The sequence below is a fragment of the Aedes albopictus genome, chromosome 3, assembly GCF_035046485.1.
Source record: "Aedes albopictus strain Foshan chromosome 3, AalbF5, whole genome shotgun sequence".
In the NCBI taxonomy this organism is placed as follows: Eukaryota; Metazoa; Arthropoda; class Insecta; order Diptera; family Culicidae; genus Aedes; species Aedes albopictus.
The window spans coordinates 7,982,679-8,000,857 of NC_085138.1; the positions used below are offsets into that span (position 1 = coordinate 7,982,679).

General features: G+C 38.2%; 2 protein-coding genes across 4 annotated transcripts in view; both read right to left on the reverse strand.

The window, feature by feature from the left end:
- LOC109426339 (WAS/WASL-interacting protein family member 1) overlaps positions 1-7,626 on the reverse strand; it is a 69,797-nt gene extending 62,171 nt beyond the window's left edge. For 2 of the 3 annotated variants that reach the window (XM_029858148.2, XM_029858147.2), the window contains exon 1: positions 6,792-7,608. The gene's annotated coding sequence lies outside the window, so the exon portion shown is untranslated. Of the gene's footprint in view, positions 1-6,791 lie in introns of all 3 variants that reach the window. The other variant, XM_029858146.2, reaches the window with a different exon arrangement.
- A 126-nt stretch (positions 7,627-7,752) lies between these two features.
- Positions 7,753-17,628, reverse strand: LOC109406105 (biogenesis of lysosome-related organelles complex 1 subunit 1). The gene is made up of 4 exons (XM_029858151.2): positions 17,471-17,628; positions 17,337-17,409; positions 8,145-8,277; positions 7,753-7,920 (listed from the first exon to the last, which is right to left on the reverse strand). Exons 1-4 carry the CDS (start codon positions 17,529-17,531, stop codon positions 7,819-7,821), a joined length of 369 nt encoding a protein of 122 aa, XP_029714011.1. The 5' UTR covers positions 17,532-17,628; the 3' UTR covers positions 7,753-7,818.
- Between the last annotated feature and the right edge of the window lie 551 nt (positions 17,629-18,179).

Genomic DNA, 18,179 nt, shown 5'->3' on the forward strand with positions numbered 1-18,179 from the left:
CATTTCAAAGATTTCTCTTCCAGACATTTGTCAAAGAATTTTATCAGGAAATGGTCCACGAAATATGCAAGATTTTTTTTTTCCAAGCGTTGAACTAGATTATCATACCTACAGAAAATCTATCATAAATTCAACAAAAGCTTTTGCTAAAGATGAAACTTTACAAGTAATGTTCAGTGATTTACAAAATCCTGCATGAATTCATAAAGAAATTGACAGGTGCATAATTCGAAAAAACTGTAACTTTAATTCCGCCGAGAGTTTCTTCAAGAATTCTGGAAAATATTTCCTCAAATGAAAAAAGCCTAATTTACTTAATAAAAATATTCAACTTTTTATTTCAGAGGATGCCATTACAAGTTTGTTAAGATGTTTCACCATTATTTGTTTTGGTAATAGTTCAAATAACATTCATCACTCAATCAATGGAAAAGAATGCTTTCTAGTATAGTTGCATGAAACTTGTGCAAAAAGACAAGAGAAGAAACAGTTTCGGACTAAAAATCTATCTAATAAAGACACCTAACTTAACTTAACAATACTACGAACCCAATCAGTCACTCATAGCACAGCTACTAAACATATAATTGTCTCCAGTAGCACAATACGTGATTTTCACTTTTTATCTCTCCGAATTTTATTTTTCTTGTTGACTAGATTATCATTTGACACAAAACATTGAAAATAGTTGAAAATAGTGACTTTTCAACAGAAAAAGTGACTTTAGTTGAAACATCTTGAAAATAGTGACTTTTTAGTGACTGACCCGAAAATAGTGACTAAGTCACTAAATAGTGACTCGCTACCAGGCCTGCAGAGCTCATCACTGCAGGAGTAGCTTCTTATGGATTTCGGCTATTTTCTGGCAGTTATGAGAAGACAACTCTATCGTTGCAATATAATACATTTGATTTTCAGATTAAGATCTTGAAAATCACTTTTTATCTCAGAAAACAAATAGGAACATGCTACAAAAATGAATTTCGTGTCGAAATATATGTTTTGAGCAAGATATTTAACTTTAAACATCAAAGTGATCCGTTACTGTGTGTGATCCATAACTGTGTAGGGACGGTACTGATAATTAACATTTTATTTCATCAGGATTCAGATAAATGTATCGTACGATATAAATAATATTTTAAAAATATGTAACTGTGGCGAGCGTATCACTAATATGTAGCTTATTTGACGTACGATGTTAATATTATTTTATATTTCAGATTACACAAGTTTACAAAATAAAACGAAAGTCGTAAACTTCTGTCAACGACCAAAATTTTTGAAGCACAATTTAGTGCTGATTTCGAAACCGACCTTCAAAAAATTTAAAGTAGAACAGTTTTTGAGTTTTAGTTCAATATCGAGTTTTGTAACTTTTCAAAATATGTAATTTACTAAAATTCTAATATATTGCGTTTTGCTCAACCAATTTTAAATCTTTTTCCATAAATTAAAAGCTGAGTACAATACCATTCGATCGTCTGAATACAGGTTTTGCGTCAGATTGATGAAATTCAAGATATTGGCGAGTTTTAGGGACGATCTTCTTAAATTTGAGCAAAATTCCCAAAATTTTTTGAAGAAATGTATTTTTTTCAATAAGTAAAAACCAACTTAAAAATTCTTTCTCGACGTTTATTTAACATATCATATGTAGGCGAGTTACAGTAAAAATTTCAGCTCAATCGGAGCATTGATTACGGAGCATGAGATGTTTGAAGTGAGCGACTTTGCTTAAAAATAGAACAAAAATCGATTTCAAATCATCAACCTTGTATGGAAAGTCGAAAAAGTTTCCGCTCTACAGTAATTTTTTTCCTTCGCGTTTTCGAACTCAGGGCATGATTCTACACCAAAAATGATCATCAGCTTACCGAGTTCAAAAATGCTGTAAACTAGTGTTATCGACCGAAGAATCTAGTAATTCAACCAGATGCCAACAAGATGACGAGGAAACCAGGATGAATTGGGCAGACAACTGATTCGAAGCAGTCTATTAATGATGTGCCTGAACGTTAACCAAGCGTATCCTTTGGAGTTTACCCTTCCACTAACAACACCAAATTTCCGTGACACCTAGGCCTGAGAGATCGTAGAGTTGTCTACATTTTTCATAGGTGTCCAAAACTAACCATCCTTTCCCATTCCTCAGCAGTCGTAAGGACGTGGCCAGGACAGTGCTCGACCATTGGAGGATTGCGTCAGTCTTGTCTAAGAGTCAGAGATTAGTCCCAAATCTTTGTGCTTTGGTTCAGACGGGAAGGAGGCAACCCTCATAACAGCGGTCTAGGACTGTACCACCTACGAATTTGTGCGACTCGCTTAATGCTAATGCTAATGCTAATGCTAACTCCTTGCAAAATAATAGACATACCATTGGTGTTTCCATCGACAATTTATTTTTAAAAGGAATGCTATGCAACAGGGAAAAATATAAAGGCGGCGGTTATTCCACAAACCACATAACCGGTTAATTCCTTTTTACACAGTTTTGAAACTGAATATGATGTCTGTCTGTTCAGTACGCTGGTGGTGTACTAATGCTCTCTCTCTCTCTCTTCTCTCTTCTTGGCGTAACGTCCTCATGGGACAAAGCCTGCTTCTCAGCTTAGTGTTCTATGAGCACTTCCACAGTTATTAACTGAGAGCTTCCTCTGCCAATGACCATTTTGCATGCGTATATCGTGTGGCAGGCACGAAGATACTCTATGCCCAAGGAAGTCAAGGAAATTTTCTTTACGAAAAGATCCTGGACCGACCGGAAATTGAACCCGTCACCCTCAGCATGGTCGTGCTAAATACTCGTGCGTTTACCGCCTCGGCTATATGGGTCCTGCTAATGCTGAGATTTCATTGAAAATCCTACGAAAAACTGGAACTTCTCCCTTGATTTTATCAATGTTTCTTTTTCCTGGATTTCATTTTTCTGGCTTTATCTAGTTCTCCCAAGTTATCAAAAGGTTTTGAACGTATTCGCCCCCATAAGTAGTTCCTTCCGAGATGTTTTTCAGGGGTTTTCCGGGATTTTTGAGAAATGTTCTCGTGATTTTCCCAGAGGTTTTCCCGATAAGCTTCCAAACTTTCTTGCTGGATTCCTCCTGGAGACTATTCCAAAATTTATCCAAAGTTCTTTCAGGAAATTCCCTTGGTGCCTTTCCAGGATAGGTTTTTATCAGTTTCTCTCAGGCTTTTTTCTCGACATTTTGGCAGAAACTCTTCCAGGGATTTTTTCCAGAAAGGTTTCAGATAGGGTACGAGTGCCATCAGTAATCTGGCGCTCTCAAATACATCCTATTCGAAAACAAGCGATTACGGCACCGATTGATTTTTTTCTTTTTGGTTTCATGCGTGCTCACTTCTAACAAGAAATACAAAAATAAGAAACAAAACAAACATCGCCGCTATCCTTTGTTTTAAGTAGGATAAAAATGGGAGCCACATGCTTAATAAGGGAATCAATACCCTATTTCTCTCAGATTGCTCGCGAGATTTTACTCGTAGTTCCTCCCGGAATTTCTTTAAGAGGCTTTCAGAGTTCCACCTTGAAAATTTTAAATATTTTCTCCAGGATTTACTCGTAGATTTTTTTTCTGACAGGTCCCAATATTTCCTAGGATTTCTTCAGAAGTTCATCTCGAAATTTCTCCAATAGGACCCGAGGAGTTTCTCGCTAAATTTATACTGGATTTCTTCCGATGTCTCCAGGAGTTTCTTACAGGGAATTTCGTTATCAGGAAAATCCCAGAAGGAGCACCGCAATTTCCATTAGGGATTTTGGAGAGAGTTCTTGGAATAATCCCGAGAAAATCTGCAAAAAAAATAATTTCAGGAGGAGCACTGTAAGACATCCTGCAAACAACTACAAGGACAAGCTTGGAAGAGGCGCTTAACGAATCCCGGGAAGAACTCCATGAGAAATTTGAGCAATGGGACACAATCAGTGAAGTACTAGATTTGTAGTAATGAACTGAATTTTTATATGGTAAAAAGATAAATTATCCGTTTCTGCAATGGTGCAAAAAATGAGGGTATTATGTTTTCCTGTTTGTTCGAGCTACATAATGGGAAACAGTGTTGATGTTTTCTCCATTTCTTGCAACTTAAACAATATAGTTACCCAAAGTTTTGCTCAAACAGCATCAAATTAGACAAGGAATCATAATACCCAAGCTTTTGCACCTTTTTTTTAATGGCAGAAACGGAGAATTTTCCTTCTCCCCATACGAAATTTTAGCTCATTACTTCAAATCTAGTACTACACCGAATGTGTCTCATTGCTACTGTAGAAATTCCAAAGGGCAATCTGGGGAAAATCATAGAAGAATTCCAAAAAAACTTTGAGAGACACCCCAGGACTAACACCGGAAGCAATCTTTAGAAAGTACCGGAAGAAACTCCAAAAGAAACATCAAGCGAAACTTCAAAAGAAGCTTTGGGAAATACCCCGGCTGCATCTACTGTGAGACAAACTATAGCTGTGAACTGTGAGACAAACTATAGAATGCTCGTGGGCAATTTCTTAATCTTAAAATTTCTTGAAGTTATTACAAGAGAAACTATAAAGGAAATCCCGGGAGGAACACCTGCAAAAAATCATGAAAAACTTTTTGTCTTTTTGTCTAGCAGAAATCCCTGGAATAACTCCTGGAGGAAATCCCGGGAAAATCTCTTGGGGAAGCCCCAAGAGCAAAGGCGGAAGGAATCACGGATAGTTTGCGGAGAAAATTTGCGACAACAAGTTAACAACTGAGGGTTATTCTGAGAGAAACTTTTGTGAGGAACTCGGGATGAATCCCTGAATAATCTTCGGGAAAAATTATAAAAGGAATACCACGAAAAATATTGCGAAAAAATACGGAAGGATTCTTGTGAGAAATCCTGGCAGGCATTCCAAGAGGTAGGTTTTCGAATAAGTTCCAGAAGGAAACTCTGACAAAACTTCAAGAAAAACTTCAACATGGATTTTAAGGACAAGCGTCTTGAATTCCCGCTTCAAGAGTGCATCAGAACTTCAAACGCACAAATCTCAAGAAGCAAGCTTCACACAACAGTATATTTTATTATTCTGTTCTTGCTCACTTGTAAGAAGCTTAAAATAAGAAGATCACGTGCGGTGGTTTTGTTTACGAGGAGATTTGTGCCCTCGAAATCGTGAGTAGGTGCCAAAGTCGGCCATTGTGGCGGCCATTTTGGGATTCTAACAAGTCTGTCCTTAACTAGAAGCCGTCCTCTCAAACTCATGAACTTGTAAAATATGATAGGTTGAATATTGTTCAATTTTGGAGAGCTTTGTTCCTCATTAACGTTACAAGTTAGCGCCTCTGTTTCCTCTTATTCCTCTAGGATGATTATCCATATTCCTTCTTGAAGTAACTTGCTTTTCTGAAGGAATACGGTGTGGGGAGGGCTGGACGGAATGAACAGACGCGGCTCAAACAACAACGAACAAGTTTTATTAATCGTAAAAAGCTTCTGTACACTTCGGTGTCTTGGTGTGGAATAATGTTGAAAATTTTCAGGAGTGTCAAAGACAGTTATCCAACGCCTACCTCGTTAACATTTTCGAATAATCAACCGGAAGAATCTTCAGCAGGATTCCTCCCAGGATTCTTCCATATTTTTTCCAGGGTTCCTTTAGAAATTATTCCATACTTTCCTCCATGTATTCCTTTTAAGATTGCTTGAAACATTTCTTCAGGGAATTTTCTACGGATTGTTCCAGAGATTACCTAGAGATTTTTCGCGAAATCTCTCCTAGACTTCACGCAGCAATTGCTCAATAATTTCTCCAGAGATTCCTTTTGGGATTACTACCAGACTTTGCTCTGATGGCTTTTCTAATTTCTCCCAGGATTTCTCTACATACATGGATTGCGTTAAACATTCCTCCTGGAACTTCATCTGGAATTTTCTCCAGGATCATCAAACATGATTGGATGATTTCATTGATGCGTTGGAGCGTTAACGGATTAATACCAACTATTCGAAATACAAACTAATTACGTTTGTATGTATTCTTCAAGACAATTACTGAGAATGATTTGAAAATAATTTAAGTTTCTTATAGCCGATTTTACTAAGAGTAACGAAAAACTTCCAGGCGAAAATCTATTCCCTACCAATTTGAGGTTTTCCCGGAAGTATATGCCATGCCCAGGATCAATTGCTTTGGGGGTGCGTCACAGCAAAGCAATTGTAAAAACTAGGCAAATATTTGAAAAGACGATAACGAACAAACACTCGATAATCTTATCAATTCTCTGTACACTGCTAGAATGCTTCGACCATGATTAGAGGCACGTTCTCTAAATGGATTTAAGGGATCGCGTAATTTAGTTATTCCTAATCCAGAATCGACATTCAGAATTAGTTGATTGTTCTTCGCCAGCGTAACCTAGTACGCATGGGGGGACTTTGGCCGCGTGACCCTGTGGACGTGCGAAAAGTTCAAAATTATATTTGTTTACCTTCTCCGAGCGAGGTGTGTTGCTTGCTTGCTGTGGGCAGTCAGCAGAGGCAATAAAAACCGCAATCTGCTTACCTATGTGTTGGACGAGCGATGGTTACGTTCCCCAATTCGTATATCTATTCTCTAACCCCGCCTCATAACCCCGAGGTAATCAGAATAGGCTCAACTTCCTCGACTTCTTGCCGCACTTTCAAGACGGTTCCGTCTTGACGGCTGATAGACTAAAGATTCCGTAATGCCCCCTTGTTTGCGAACGTATGGGTGTAAAAGTATGCAGTAGATACGATACGGGTACAGTAAAGATACAGTGATTACTCACCACCTGGTTTCTTCTTGCGGCCTTCCCTCCTATTGCTGGCACTTCCACCTCCGCCCGCTGCTGCTGCTCCTGCTACTTCTGCGCCACTGTTCTCCACCGTTGACTCCGGAAGTGGCTGCTGCTGGTGCAGAATTTTATCTTCGTTTGACTCCAGCTCCGCGGAATAAGGCAAAAATCTGCGACACCTTCCCTCTCTTCGTTCAGGGGGATTTTGCCAATCACTCCTGGCTGACTCACTCAGACCACCCTCTTGGACCAGGCTTATCTAATCTGGCCCGTGTCCCACTGGATTAAAATCACCGTTTTGGGGCTCACTTTTTTGCCCTCTCGGATGGCCAGGAATTTCACACAAATATTATTGGTTTTGATTAATCAAAAACGTATGTGCACGAAAGCACACACACATACACCCACAATCACACACACCGTCAGCAGCAACTCTTTTTTCCTCCTCTTATTAGTCGCTTCCTTCCTTTCTTCCACACGCTCGCACTGGCTCTTCAGCAGCAGCAGGGGCCAGCAAGCAGCCACAGAAAAATTATTGACCCTGCTTTCTAGCACACTTCTTCCATCGTCACGTCCCGAGATCCGAGCGAGAATCACCACTTCCGCCGTCCAATTCCAATCCACCGCAAACGGACAATCACCCGCGACGGTACCACAACCTCTGATCGGAACACTCTGCACGGGACGGGGACAGCGAAAAAAAAACTCCGAGAAAAGTTCCCGTGGCCAATTTCTGCTTGTGTCGACGACGACTCGCGATTACTTTTTGACGTCTGCTCGCGACGAGAGCACCGTTCGATTTGATGGCCGATGCGATCTTTTGCGTGCTTGTCATTCCATCGGCTTCAGGGGGCTGTTCATGGGAGGTATGAACACCGTAGAGCATTGTGGGCGATGCGCTCGCACATTGGATCATCTTTGGATAAATTCGGATAAAATAAATTTTAATTCGATGGAAATTTTGGAATAATTATTTTAAGGATTTACTTAAACATAACCCGTAATTTTAAAGAAACTTAACCTACTTTTCCCTGCTAGTTTTATAAGCTATTTCAAGAGCTGTCGTTATTACATTCATGTCATTTTCTATGGTTTTGGCCCAGTTTTCAACGTCTCCGATTTCCTAAAAAAAAGAAAAATTAATTGAAAAACACATGGACGCATGGATTAAATGGTTACGCAGGAGTATTGATAGAGAGAAACGGGGAAAACAGCAATGAAATTTGTATTATTTTTTTTTGTATTTAGATTTAGATTCCGACCCGAATGATCATTTTTGATTAAAGGGTCGTTAATAAATAAACAAACAAACAAACCCAAAACTTATCTAGTTCGTATGAGTTTTACCTTCAGTGAACCGTTGAAATTCTCGATCAGTGTCAGCCATTGCTGTGTCTGTTTGGCAAAGTTTGTGGCACCCACGTGGAGCTGCTTGGCTTCGGCGTCCAACCGTTTTTGGTTCAGATACGCTTGGGCAACACTGGAAAATAGAGAAATGCAAAATAAAAGATTTTATTCGAGGCATTGCGTCTATTGTGGATTTACCGACTACTTGTATTCTAATGGTCACTTCAGTATGGCCTCCAAAATAGTCGTTTTATAAAAAGAGTAACTTAAAAATGAGCTTTCTGAAAAATGCGCGATTCCTCGTTGCCACCAGCTACTCAATAACATCCATTTTTTTTATATTTAACTTGGCTTTGAGGACAAATGTCTTGAAATCCCGTTTCAACAGTGCATCAGAACTCCAGACGCACAAATCTCAATAAGCAAGCTTCAAACAACAGTGAATTTAATTATTCTGTTCTTGCGCACTTGCTTAAAATAAGAAGCTTAGGTGCGCTGGTTTTGTTTACGAATAGATTTGTGATCGCTAATTCGTGAGTAGGTGCCACAGTCGGCCATTTTGAGATTCTAACAAGTCTGTCCTTAATATGAAAACAGTTAGTTTGGAATGGCTACTAAGTGACCGGTGGAATACAAATACTAGATTGAAAGTAGTGAGCTGAATTTTGTATGGTGAGATGATCAATTCTGCAATGAAATGGTGCAAACAGCGAGGGTTATATATGATTTCTTGCATTATTTGATGCTGTTTGAGCATAAGTTTGTATTGTGGATTTACCGGCTACTTGTATTCTACCGGTTAAATACTTAAGTAGTAGTTACAAAGTAGCCGTTTTCATATGAAAATCAACTTGATTGTCAGTATAACTGTGTTGTTGAAGTTGCAAGAAAGAAATAATACAACAATTGGGTTTTTAAATTAAGAAAAAATCACTGATTTTATATTTTTTAATGAAAGAGCACCTTTTTCTGAGCCACTATGATTTTTTTCAGATTTTTAGAACTTCATTTTGATACCTAAAATCAATTTCGAAGAGATTTTTTCAAATCACCTTTTGATAGCTGGGCAACTGTTTGACAGCTCCGCCCAGTACAAAATACAACGAGGGGTGATTCATCAAATCGCTCCCATACAAACTTCAAATTGATTTTTAAATAGGTTCCCGGGCACCAAAATTCATGAAAATTTGGACTTCGGCTCAGTTTGGCATGCAGATTCAGAATATGGAATTATCTCAACACCGCTAAGGAAGCCAATAAGGTACCCAAACTTTACTCAAACAGCATCAAATTAGGCAAGGAATCATAATACCCACGCTTTTTGAAGCACTTCATTGCAGAAGCGGAAAACTGATCTTCTCATCAGACAAAAATTCATCTCATTACTTCAATTTTACACACTTAGAATAAATTACAGTATTCGGTGAAAAAACACCGAAACTGGTCTGTAAACAAGCAAACCACAGTATGACAGTATCACGGCGAAATCACCGAAGAACCGGTAAAATTCGTAAAATTAGACAAATTTACAGGAGATCTGTGAATATTGTATCGAACAGATCAATGATGGGACCATTTTACCGTACTACTGTGAAATGACCTTAAAATAACTAGAACTTTGGCTAGTATATGACGCAATCCGTGAAGTAGGTACATACTAGATTGAAAGTAGTGAGCTGGATTTTTGTATGATAAGATGATCAATTCTCTATTTCTGCAATAAAATGGTGCAAACAGTGTGAGTACTATGATTTCTTGTCTAATTTGATGCTGTTTTACTGTCGCGTATCTGCCAAAAGATAAGCAAAATAGGATGTAAATTAAAGGTACAAACTGATAACACTCATTGGAAAAAATCCCGCGCCAGCTGTAACAGCCCTGTAAGTTGAATAATCTCACAGCAGTTTTTTTTATGAAATTCTGTTCATTTGTTACGTTTGTAAACTGTTGTGAACATTTTGTCAGTTTATTTTGTATGTTATACTAAGGTTTGTACATCTGTCCCTGAATTTTAATGTGCATTTGTAGTGCTCCAAACATTTTAGGAGTGATCCAGTACAAAACAACACAAGACCGTCTACAATTTGATGTCCGTGTTAGGGGACGGCTTGCGTGTTTTGTACTGGATCACTCCTAAAATGTTTGGAGCACTACAAATGCACATTAAAATTCAGGGACAGATGTACAAACCTTAGTATAACATACAAAATAAACTGACAAAATGTTCACAACAATTTACAAACGTAACACACTCCATGCAACAATCGAAGAATTTTCCATGAATTGGAGAATGCAATTCATGGAAAATTCTTAAATCTACTTTACAACGTATCAACTATATTACAAACGTAACATGTTTACGATTCTTCGACAGATTTGGCCACTTGTCGCCTGATCTAGACGGTTCGTCGGACGACTCCCTCGGTTCAACAGCGGAGGAAGTCGAGCGGTTCCAAGCGAGATTTGGAGGATTCCCGATCGGTTCGCGAATATCAAGAGGCCGCATCGATCGTTTCCGCGATCGAATCCCAGGACGGCTCGTGGCATTCCCTCTCCAGGTCGGACAGCGGAGCCTGGTGTAGCGAATACGATTCGGTGCTGGAGAAATAGCTCGTCGGAGCGCCACGATCGTGACGACCAGCAGCGACGTATCAGCTGCGCGGCAGCTCGGGAGCAGTCCGATTGTTGGTCCGGCGATGACCAGAGATTTGTTGGTGTGTGCGATGGACGACCCGGAGCAGATAAGGGGGACGCCCCAGAAAAGTTAAGTGCTAGGTTAAGGATATGTTAACTAGTAAGGAGATGTCTGATTTAGACAGGAGAGGAGAGAGGGATAGGAAAAGAAGGCGCATATAAAGCGCAAATACATGTATGAAAATTGAGCTTTGTGTGTTTGGATTATTCGTTGTGGCATTGGCCCTCTGGTGTTTGCGTTTTAGCCATTCGCTCTCGGTAGTTTTGCTCTGCCCTAACCGAGGAACTTGCAACACTGTTCCCCTATCAACTATATTACAAACGTAACACATTTCACATGTAAAATTTTAATTTTTATTGAGAAGAAAATTACCTTCGCCGTACATTGATGAGCCCCTTTAAACGATAATATTCTTCGTGGCATATTTTTCTATTCCTAATACATACATGGCTCGCAGCATAATTTTTTACTGTAACTCGCCTACATATGATATGTCAAAAAAAAAAATCGTTGAGAAATAATTTTTAAATTGATTATTTCGTATTAAAAAAACTTTCCTTCATATATTTTTGTAAATATTGCTAAAATTTGAGGAGATCGTTCCCGAAACTCACCAATATCTTGAATTTCATCAATCTGACGCAAAACCTGCATTCAGATGGTCAAATGGTATGATATTCAGCTTTTAATTTATGGAAAAAGCTTTAAAGTTGGTTGAACAAAACGCAAAATATTTGAATTTTATTAAATTCCATATTTTAAAAAGTTGTAAAACTCGATATTGAGCTAAAACTGTTCTACTTAAACATTTTTGAAGCATGGTTTCGAAATCAGCACTAAATTATGCTTCAAAAATGTTAGTCGTTGACAGAAGATCACGACTTTCGTTTTATTTTGTAAACTATATAGTGTCAAGGTGTAACCGGATCGTATGGGGAGACTGAGTATCATCCTCTTGGTAGGAGCTCTTACACCTTTCACCAGTTCTTCAAAGTCTCCTTACAGGCTAATGCGAGGTATGCACTTCAAACAGAAGTGCATTATTTTCCGTGACCGCTGCCGTTCCAGCATCGCTGATGATTCTCAATTGCGCATCTCCCACCAGAAATCGTATCGTTTGAAGCGCTAGCTCGTCCTTCGTAATCCATTCCGTCGTCCGATTATCTTCCAAACTAAACTCCACAAATTCTCTCGTGTCAGCACCTGACGAGCCCGGATCGTCCTCGTCTCATAATTGTCAGTAATTGTAAGTGCAACAATTTTGCAGTTATCGCGCATATATCAATGCTCAAAGCTAACACAGCTCTCATTAGGAATTGCGGTCGTCTCTCTAGAAATTGCGGCAATCCCTGCGGTTCCCTAATTTGTCCCCTCGCTTGTTCCGAATTTCGATGGCGTTCTGAAATTTGCTGACTGCGCGGATCCGGTCCAGCACGTGTATACAAAGCTGGCGTAACATTTGAAAATGGTCTCTTCCAAATTAACCAAATTGTTTGCATTTTTTTTTATTAAAAATATCTGGCTTCATTATTTTAGCAAATTTTAGCGCAATTGGCAATTTACAGATGCAACCTCGAAAAAAACAATAAAGGGCGCTGCAGAAATTATAAATATTCGTTTTGAATTTATAGACGTCTACGTTCCTAAGATGAGACTCAATATAAAATTACGCAAGAAATGCAGCTGATTGTCTGTCTGCCTTGCGAAACGATGTTGTTTTTTTTTTCAATGAGGTTGCTCACAACTACACATGCACGCAACGATTTGTCAATTTGTTGAAATATAAGTTGCGTATAGTAAAATGTAACATTATACGTGTGTTGCGTGAATCTGAAACCAACAATCTGATATGATGTGATTTTATGTTGCAACTGTTAATTACGAGTTTACATCTCAATATTATTCAACAATAATTGGATACTGTCGTATATGGTAACACTTTGATATAGTTTATTCAGAATGTTATTTATAGTTTACAGCCTCATGCTTTATATTGTGCAACATAAAATTAACTCCTGGGGGTATAGTAACCTTAACAGATGGGAGCAGCTTATTGTTTGGAATTCATGACAAATTGTATTTTTCTATGCGGGCGCACCGCTATCTGTCAAAAACAAAACGTCAACAGATTTGCGATGTTTTTTGGATGCACTACAGCTGCATTGCGATGTTTTTGAGTGCATTTTGACTGCGTCCAACAACAATTGACAACCGTTTGACATCTGTCAGTCGTTGCAGTTAGCGAATTTCATTCGGTAACTAAGACGTAAACATGTTGCACTTATCGAACTCTACTGTATTTGTCACAACGGTGCCACTCGTTTCACAACTAAACTCTTACGAAAAACACTACCATTTCGCCTACTGTGATTTCCTAGTTGCTTACGTTCTTGCTACACATGTCTAACAAATTTGCGATGGCCTCATTTGTAAATAATATAATTTCATTTGTAAATAATAAATTTTGTTGTCGACTGGTTTCGGGTGCGATGTTACCCATCCTAGGTACAATAGTCTATTTTATGAGGCTGGTCAAACGACAGAAGTCCGCGCTCTGATGTTTACGTTTTGAATCTTCTTCCGGTTGATGATGGTGTTAGGTAATGACTACGCGCAAGCCAAGCGTTGTTTTTCAAACTGGCTAAAAAAATAGAATTTTTTATTGTAATTCTTTTTAGACTCTTAATGAGTCAATCGAAACGAAAAAAGTACCTGATAAATTATTGAGTTTTGTACTGATTATTCTACTGCTTTTGAGCCTTTTTTTGCATAAATTTCTCAAGGGGACATTGTCCCGAGGATGGGTAACATCGCACCCGAAACCGGTCGACAACAAAGGTAAATTTTAACCCTTTGACGATTGTAAGAACGATAAGTGTTATGTCTTATGTCTTGTCTCGCGTGTCACGCCTTGTGATTGTCGCGTACCTACCCAAGTAACCACAAGGGTTCATTCAAATATTACGTAACGCTAAGGGGAGAGGGAGGGGGTCTAGCGCAGTGTTACGCTTCATATAAAATTTCAAAATTCCTCATACAAAACATGTTACGTGGGGGAGGGAGGGGGTCTAAAAATGTCAAATTTTGCGTTACGTATTATTTGAATGAACCCCAAGCATCATATCATAACATTAATTAAATAGTAAATATTATAGTTTAGCTAATGCGAGATAACTTTTATTCTACACCTGTCAAGTAATATAGCGTTTTATCTACATTATGAAAGCATTGAGCATTATGGGATTTTGACAGCTCGTTAGTTCTATAAAAACGTTGTTCAATGCGACACTGATTTTTCATTTGGGCCTAACTGACATTTTCGAGTTCTCTTCATCGATCCTCTCTTTGTGTTATCACAGAATGTTTATTGAGTTTTCCAAAGATTGTTTGGTTGGAATGCGAAAAAGACGACATGTTGCTATAGAAACAAAAAAAAAATATTTTGTTTATTTTGATCAATTTATTAGCGAAAGAGAGAGTTGGCGAAAAGAAATAGATCAAGTCAGTTAGGCCCTTATGAAAAATCATTGTCGAATGCTTCATTGCATTACCATGTTAAAGGATTTATGGTAATCTATAATGCAAGGATTCAGGACCCTAGAAGTGTTATCGTATTATAGTGTAAGAATTTTTGAAAAAATATTGGACCGGGCCATCACAGTTCATGACTGAAGTTTGTATGGAGAACTTAGGGTGTTCAATTGTGCATTAGTGCAACGAAACAAACAAATACCGAAAACGCCTAAATATATGCTCGGCACGTTTTAATGCGCATATCAATTGAACACCTCAAGTTCTCCATATAAACTTCGGACATTAACTATGAAGGCCCGTGTAGAGTTTAGGATTTATCCGGGAAGGAATCACCCGACACATGCAGCACGCACAACTTACCCAGGCTGATGTCGGTTCGCAATCGCAAGTGGCGAGGGCGAATGCAGTTGGTTGTCATGGGCAGTATGTGCTGCACACTCACTGATACCAACGTTGTAAGCTCGACAGTTCACAGCACATATGAACGCACTAGATCGTCTGCTGTGAATAATCTCATAACCACAGCTCCGTGCAGCCAAATATATACCTCACAGCCCGGTCCAAAAATTTTCAAAAATTCTTTCACTATGACCCTTCTAGGGTCCCAAAAACCTGTTCTTTTTTTTTGAATAGGAAGCAATCAGTGAAGTACTAGATTGAAAGTAGTGAGCTGGATTTTTGTATGGTGAGATGATCAATTCTCCATTTCTGCAATAAAACGGTGCAAACAGCGTGGGTTATATGATTTCTTCGCTAATTTGATGCTGTTTCAGCTAAAGTTTTGGTAACTGTGTTGTTGTATTATTTATTTCTTGCAACTTGAACAACACAGTTAATCAAACTTTTGCTCAAACATCATCAAATTAGGCAAGAAATCGTATAACCCACGCTGTTTGCACCGTTTTATTGCAGAAATGGAAAATTGATCATCTCACCATACAAAAATCCAGCTCACTACTTTCAATCTAGTACTTCACTGATTGCTTCCTATTCCCATAACACCAATTTTTGTAAAATTTTGTCGAGTAATGTTAGCACCCTTTAATTGAACAACCAGCTCAAGTGCTGGTAATAAAGCAGTTTTTCAGTATTAAATATAAGTTGATATTTGTTGCACACTAAAGCACAATATTTAAAATTTATAGTCGTAATATATTTTTTTTTATCTAAAACTTTTCCAACCTTCCATAAGTCCGAATATTAATCTTTCACCAATTCCAGGATGGCATCGACGGCATGCCATTCGACGGACGCTTGGAAGATCACGAGTTCATATTTATAATTGCGGAATTTTTTAGAAGAGTTGGTGTGTAATAAATATGTTTAGATGAGAAAAAATGGAACATGATTATCAAAATTACATCTGCATATTTTTTTTTTTGTTTTCAGCAAGTTATTATAGCTGAATACAAGTTCAGTATGGTGCTGATATAAACTCACTGCCGTGTGCAGCATAGTTGTCCCATGTTCTATGGGAATCCCTATTAACATGGGACAATTATGCTACACACGGCAGCTCAGGTTTCTACAGATAGTAAAGCTAGTTCCCTATAAATTGAACCTCACAATCTTCTCAAACGTTTACGTATACGTGCACGTTTTTAAAACTTAAACTCATGCAATGTTAATCATTTTTTCGATGTTTTAATGATTTTATTTTGTCGGTTTAAGTTAAAATAAGGAATATACTGAACATATACATGAAATGATGGATCAATTATTAGTGAGATTTCGGCCTTTCCTTAACTTGCACCGCAAATATATCCATCTCTAATAAACATACGAAGAACATATGAAAAGCGAGAGCAATTTATTTAGTGTTGAAACTGTTGCTTATCTTACAGTCTCTTCATCATCAACTGTGATGAGGAAAAACAATTGAAACCTGGAATGCCATCAAACTTGTGGTTTGCACTCTTTCATTTACGACAGATTACTAGGGGTCGTACACAAATTACGTCACGCTTTTAGGGGGGAGGGGGGTTTTGCAGAGCGGTCGTCACGCTACACAAAATATTGAGGTCCCATACAAAAAGTGTGACATAGGGGGGAGGGGGGGGGGGTTTGAAAAAGGTCGATTTTTGCGTGACATAATTTGTGTATCACCCCCTACAGAAGAGGTAGAAGCTCGAAAATTAAAAAAAAAAGTAAAGACTTCGGTATATCAACCCGTGTGGTCAATAATTATGAATGATTACTTTATGACAACTAAAATGCTGCGTCATTAATAACAATAACAATAAATTTTAACAAAATTTGAAAAAAAAGGTTTATGGCAAAACATAAATAAATATTTTCCATCAGGAATAAAATCAGGAGAATCCTTAATTTTTCCTCTACATGTGTATGAAAATCTATTTGAAATATATTGCTCCGTTATTTAATTAAAAATCAAAAACCAGAATAAGAGGAAAATTTCCTCTTTAATGCTGCCTTAAGTCAAGGAATATACGTTGAAATTCTACGTAATTTTGTATTTGTATTTATTAGATTTGATTTTGTTTAATTTATAAATTATACGATAAAGTATACTTGACCTTGTGGCAGAATGCTTAAGCTGCATATTATGCCCGCAAGCTTCATTAACCCTCCTTTGGCATTAGGATCATTTTTGACCCAAACCGTACACTGCGTCAGCGAGCTGTTCTCAACATGATGCAAAAGGAAGGTTAAAGACTTAGTATACAATCGATATTAAGATTTTCTTCTTTGACTTAATGAAAAGTTTATAGCTTATAATAATGTATACAGACTAATAATCAAAATAAAATAAGTCCTTTTTTAAAGGATCTATTAAAAAGATTAATTAAATTTTCTACTGTATGGGCGGAGTTCGGTTTCAGTACGGTAGACTCATCATCAAGTGCTCTAGTGTAAACAAAGCTGAACAATTTGCAATTTTTGGAAATCTCATAAAGTTTTACCTCTGGTTTTGATCAAAATGGCCAACTTCGCCAACTCACCCGACATTTAGATGGTCTACCAGATTCTGCGTCAGCTCGTTTGCGGACAGGATTGCATCTTTTCTCCTCCGTTCTGCAGAAAACATGGAATTCATTACGCATGTTATATGCGTGTGATAACTCCGGCAACTCACCTTGTTCCTCCTTTTTGGCAGCCTGTCGCGCTTGGTGGTCCTTTATCATAGCCGATAACATTGTTCTGGCAGTGGAAAATAATCGTGGAAAAAAGGCAGATCTTCCTTTTTCTGCAAAACTACGACTGGCAAACCGAACGAAGCTGAAAAATTTATGAAACGCGAATCGTAAACAAAACAAAAGTCAAATGATGATTGATGATTTTCACTTTTCACCAAAGTGTGATGACGATTTCTACTCACACTCACTCACTCATAAAAGTCGACATAGCACGCCAAACACATTGCACTTGAATTTTCCAACAAGTTGAGGGCGGCAAAAAGTGGTGATTACTCTTATATTTTCCATATTGGCACCTGGTGGAGCCATGGATTATTGTTCGGTTTTAAAAATCCTGGCAGTCATTGACCGCGATGCACGAGACCGAAAAGTATTGTTGCCAACACGCCACACATGTGAAAAATTTTTAGCGTTTAGAAAATCTGGAGCAGTCGATCAAAATTTGACAGCTCACGAGCTCACTCCGCGAGTTTGTTTACAGTCTCATCTTCCGCGGGTGGGTGGCAAGCAAGGAGAATACATTTTACTAAGGTGGCGCAGATAAACATTGCAAACCACTGGTTGTCTCTTCCATTCTTCTGGTGTTCTTATGGAACTGAAATAGTGACGTCACTATTTTAGTTGCATAAGAACACCAGAAGAGTGGAA